Below are 6,000 nucleotides of genomic sequence, written 5' to 3'. Positions count from 1 at the left end.
CCGCATCTCACCGCCGCCGCATCTCACCGCCGCCGCATCACACCGCCGCCGCATCACACCGCCGCCGCATGTCACCGCCGCCGCATGTCACAACCGCCGCATGTCACCGCCGCCGCATCTCACCGCCGCCGCATCACACCGCCGCCGCCGCATGTCACAACCGCCGCATCTCACCGCCGCCGCATCTCACCGCCGCCGCATGTCACCGCCGCCGCATGTCACCGCCGCCGCATCACACCGCCGCCGCATGTCACCGCCGCCGCATGTCACCGCCGCCGCATCACACCGCCGCCGCATCTCACCGCCGCCGCATGTCACCGCCGCCGCATCACACAGCCGCCGCATGTCACCGCCGCCGCATGTCACCGCCCCCGCATGTCACCGCCGCTGCATGTCACCGCCGCCGCATCTCACCGCCGCCACATCTCACCGCCGCCGCCGGTAACGAGAACACAACGTGCTCGTCTTCTCTGTGCCGCTCGGTACAAAGTCTGGTTACAAGACACGGTTATATCTGCCACTCTTTATTTGCAGTAATTAGAAGGCACAGTGTTTGGGGGGGGGGGACTGACCCCACATCCCCCCCGGTGCTGTGAATAATTCCCCTGAGGACGGGGGGGGGGGGGGTCCCCAAACACTGTGCCTTCTAATTACTGCAAATAAAGAGTGGCAGATATAACCAGGTCCTGTGACCAGATTCACTGTGTCCGAGCGGCTCAGAGATTTGTATTTGTGGCTTCATAAATCTTCAAGAAAAAGACAAAGCGCCCGTTCCTTTTACCTTGCTACACGTGACACACACGTGACACACACGTGGCACACACGTGGCACACACGTGACACACACGTGGCACACACGGGACACACACGCGACACACACGCGACACACGCGGCACACACGGGACACACACGGGACACACACGTGACACACACGTGACACACACACACGTACCTGCGTGCGCTGTGCTGCAGGACCTGCTCTTCCTTGAGGTGCTGGAGCTCCGACATGTACGTCATGATGCGGCTGTTGCAGACGAGCAGACTCTTTGCCGCCTCCAGCGCCTGCTCGCGCTGCGAACACGCAGCCAGCAGCTTCAGCGCGCCCTCCCGCATGCGCACCTCGTGGTCTATCCGCTTCTGTATGTCCGTGTCCTGCGGGAGAGGGAGAGACGGGTCACTGAGTGTCACACCCCAGGGCACCTCGCACTGTCCCCTCCCAGCCACATACACAGCAACACCCAGCGGGCCCTCCGGGGCGGGGGGGGGCCTGGCAGTGAGCAGGTTATGGGGTCTTTGCGACAATGTAAAAGGGTCTTTTCTGTATCTGTGTCCCCTTGTGATCGGAGAGGTGACAGAGGCGTTCTATGACAGACAGGTTATACTGTGTCCCCTTGTGATCGGAGAGGTGACAGAGGCGTTCTATGACACACAGGTTATACTGTGTCCCCTTGTGATCGGAGAGGTGACAGAGGCGTTCTATGACACACAGGTTATACTGTGTCCCCTTGTGATCGGACAGGTGACAGAGGCGTTCTATGACACACAGGTTATACTGTGTCCCCTTGTGATCGGAGAGGTGACAGAGGCGTTCTATGACACACAGGTTATACTGTGTCCCCTTGTGATCGGAGAGGTGACAGAGGCGTTCTATGACACACAGGTTATACTGTGTCCCCTTGGGATCGGAGAGGTGACAGAGGCGTTCTATGACAGACAGGTTATACTGTGTCCCCTTGTGATCGGAGAGGTGACAGAGGCGTTCTATGACACACAGGTTATACTGTGTCCCCTTGTGATCGGAGAGGTGACAGAGGCGTTCTATGACACACAGGTTATACTGTGTCCCCTTGTGATCGGAGAGGTGACAGAGGCGTTCTATGACACACAGGTAATACTGTGTCCCCTTGTGATCGGAGAGGTGACAGAGGCGTTCTATGACACACAGGTTATACTGTGTCCCCTTGTGATCGGAGAGGTGACAGAGGCGTTCTATGACACACAGGTTATACTGTGTCCCCTTGTGATCGGACAGGTGACAGAGGCGTTCTATGACACACAGGTTATACTGTGTCCCCTTGTGATCGGAGAGGTGACAGAGGCGTTCTATGACACACAGGTTATACTGTCCCCTTGTGATCGGAGAGGTGACAGAGGCGTTCTATGACACACAGGTTATACTGTGTCCCCTTGTGATCGGAGAGGTGACAGAGGCGTTCTATGACACACAGGTTATACTGTCCCCTTGTGATCGGAGAGGTGACAGAGGCGTTCTATGACACACAGGTTATACTGTGTCCCCTTGGGATCGGAGAGGTGACAGAGGCGTTCTATGACACACAGGTTATACTGTGTCCCCTTGTGATCGGAGAGGTGACAGAGGCGTTCTATGACACACAGGTTATACTGTGTCCCCTTGTGATCGGAGAGGTGACAGAGGCGTTCTATGACACACAGGTTATACTGTGTCCCCTTGTGATCGGAGAGGTGACAGAGGCGTTCTATGACACACAGGTTATACTGTGTCCCCTTGTGATCGGACAGGTGACAGAGGCGTTCTATGACACACAGGTTATACTGTGTCCCCTTGTGATCGGAGAGGTGACAGAGGCGTTCTATGACACACAGGTTATACTGTCCCCTTGTGATCGGAGAGGTGACAGAGGCGTTCTATGACACACAGGTTATACTGTGTCCCCTTGTGATCGGAGAGGTGACAGAGGCGTTCTATGACACACAGGTTATACTGTCCCCTTGTGATCGGAGAGGTGACAGAGGCGTTCTATGACACACAGGTTATACTGTGTCCCCTTGGGATCGGAGAGGTGACAGAGGCGTTCTATGACACACAGGTTATACTGTGTCCCCTTGTGATCGGAGAGGTGACAGAGGCGTTCTATGACACACAGGTTATACTGTGTCCCCTTGTGATCGGAGAGGTGACAGAGGCGTTCTATGACACACAGGTTATACTGTGTCCCCTTGTGATCGGAGAGGTGACAGAGGCGTTCTATGACACACAGGTTATACTGTGTCCCCTTGTGATCGGAGAGGTGACAGAGGCGTTCTATGACACACAGGTAATACTGTGTCCCCTTGTGATCGGAGAGGTGACAGAGGCGTTCTATGACACACAGGTTATACTGTGTCCCCTTGTGATCGGACAGGTGACAGAGGCGTTCTATGACACACAGGTTATACTGTGTCCCCTTGTGATCGGAGAGGTGACAGAGGCGTTCTATGACACACAGGTTATACTGTCCCCTTGTGATCGGAGAGGTGACAGAGGCGTTCTATGACACACAGGTTATACTGTGTCCCCTTGTGATCGGAGAGGTGACAGAGGCGTTCTATGACACACAGGTTATACTGTCCCCTTGTGATCGGAGAGGTGACAGAGGCGTTCTATGACACACAGGTTATACTGTGTCCCCTTGTGATCGGAGAGGTGACAGAGGCGTTCTATGACACACAGGTTATACTGTGTCCCCTTGTGATCGGACAGGTGACAGAGGCGTTCTATGACACACAGGTTATACTGTGTCCCCTTGTGATCGGAGAGGTGACAGAGGCGTTCTATGACACACAGGTTATACTGTGTCCCCTTGTGATCGGAGAGGTGACAGAGGCGTTCTATGACACACAGGTTATACTGTGTCCCCTTGTGATCGGAGAGGTGACAGAGGCGTTCTATGACACACAGGTTATACTGTGTCCCCTTGTGATCGGAGAGGTGACAGAGGCGTTCTATGACAGACAGGTTATACTGTGTCCCCTTGTGATCGGAGAGGTGACAGAGGCTGTTCTATGACACACAGGTTATACTGTGTCCCCTTGTGATCGGAGAGGTGACAGAGGCGTTCTATGACACACAGGTTATACTGTGTCCCCTTGTGATCGGAGAGGTGACAGAGGCGTTCTATGACACACAGGTTATACTGTGTCCCCTTGTGATCGGAGAGGTGACAGAGGCGCTCTATGACAGACAGGTTATACTGTGTCCCCTTGTGATCGGAGAGGTGACAGAGGCGTTCTATGACACACAGGTTATACTGTGTCCCCTTGTGATCGGAGAGGTGACAGAGGCGTTCTATGACACACAGGTTATACTGTGTCCCCTTGTGATCGGAGAGGTGACAGAGGCGTTCTATGACACACAGGTTATACTGTGTCCCCTTGTGATCGGAGAGGTGACAGAGGCGTTCTATGACACACAGGTTATACTGTGTCCCCTTGTGATCGGAGAGGTGACAGAGGCGTTCTATGACAGACAGGTTATACTGTGTCCCCTTGTGATCGGAGAGGTGACAGAGGTGTTCTATGACACACAGGTTATACTGTGTCCCCTTGTGATCGGAGAGGTGACAGAGGCGTTCTATGACACACAGGTTATACTGTGTCCCCTTGTGATCGGAGAGGTGACAGAGGCGTTCTATGACACACAGGTTATACTGTGTCCCCTTGTGATCGGAGAGGTGACAGAGGCGCTCTATGACAGACAGGTTATACTGTGTCCCCTTGTGATCGGAGAGGTGACAGAGGCGTTCTATGACACACAGGTTATACTGTGTCCCCTTGTGATCGGAGAGGTGACAGAGGCGTTCTATGACACACAGGTTATACTGTGTCCCCTTGGGATCGGAGAGGTGACAGAGGCGTTCTATGACACACAGGTTATACTGTGTCCCCTTGGGATCGGAGAGGTGACAGAGGCGTTCTATGACACACAGGTTATACTGTGTCCCCTTGTGATCGGAGAGGTGACAGAGGCGTTCTATGACACACAGGTTATACTGTGTCCCCTTGTGATCGGAGAGGTGACAGAGGCGTTCTATGACACACAGGTTATACTGTGTCCCCTTGTGATCGGAGAGGTGACAGAGGCGTTCTATGACACACAGGTTATACTGTGTCCCCTTGTGATCGGAGAGGTGACAGAGGCGTTCTATGACACACAGGTAATACTGTGTCCCCTTGTGATCGGAGAGGTGACAGAGGCGTTCTATGACACACAGGTTATACTGTGTCCCCTTGTGATCGGAGAGGTGACAGAGGCGTTCTATGAGACAGGTTATACTGTGTCCCCTTGTGATCGGAGAGGTGACAGAGGCGTTCTATGACACACAGGTTATACTGTGTCCCCTTGTGATCGGAGAGGTGACAGAGGCGTTCTATGACACACAGGTTATACTGTGTCCCCTTGTGATCGGAGAGGTGACAGAGGCGTTCTATGACACACAGGTTATACTGTGTCCCCTTGTGATCGGAGAGGTGACAGAGGCGTTCTATGACACACAGGTTATACTGTGTCCCCTTGTGATCGGAGAGGTGACAGAGGCGTTCTATGACACACAGGTTATACTGTCCCCTTGTGATCGGAGAGGTGACAGAGGCGTTCTATGACACACAGGTTATACTGTGTCCCCTTGTGATCGGAGAGGTGACAGAGGCGTTCTATGAGACACAGGTTATACTGTGTCCCCTTGTGATCGGAGAGGTGACAGAGGCGTTCTATGAGACACAGGTTATACTGTGTCCCCTTGTGATCGGAGAGGTGACAGAGGCGTTCTATGACACACAGGTTATACTGTGTCCCCTTGTGATCGGAGAGGTGACAGAGACGTTCTATGACACACAGGTTATACTGTGTCCCCTTGTGATCGGAGAGGTGACAGAGGCGTTCTATGACACACAGGTTATACTGTGTCCCCTTGTGATCGGAGAGGTGACAGAGGCGTTCTATGACACACAGGTTATACTGTGTCCCCTTGTGATCGGAGAGGTGACAGAGGCGTTCTATGACACACAGGTTATACTGTCCCCTTGTGATCGGAGAGGTGACAGAGGCGTTCTATGAGACACAGGTTATACTGTGTCCCCTTGTGATCGGAGAGGTGACAGAGGCGTTCTATGACACACAGGTTATACTGTGTCCCCTTGTGATCGGAGAGGTGACAGAGACGTTCTATGACACACAGGTTATACTGTGTCCCCTTGTGATCGG

General features: G+C 53.6%; 1 protein-coding gene across 1 annotated transcript in view; it reads right to left on the bottom strand.

Moving 5' to 3' along the window:
* RTKN (rhotekin) overlaps positions 1-6,000 on the bottom strand; it is a gene marked incomplete at its 3' end in the record, with an annotated part of 162,599 nt that overhangs the window by 107,407 nt on the left and 49,192 nt on the right. The window contains exon 3 of the mRNA XM_075584412.1: positions 952-1,151. Coding sequence (XP_075440527.1) covers positions 952-1,151 — 200 coding nt within the window. The remainder of the gene's footprint in view (positions 1-951; positions 1,152-6,000) is intronic.

This window comes from Ascaphus truei, unplaced genomic scaffold (genome assembly GCF_040206685.1).
Source record: "Ascaphus truei isolate aAscTru1 unplaced genomic scaffold, aAscTru1.hap1 HAP1_SCAFFOLD_583, whole genome shotgun sequence".
Lineage (NCBI taxonomy): Eukaryota > Metazoa > Chordata > Amphibia > Anura > Ascaphidae > Ascaphus > Ascaphus truei.
This window is presented reverse-complemented; position numbering and strand designations above follow the sequence as displayed.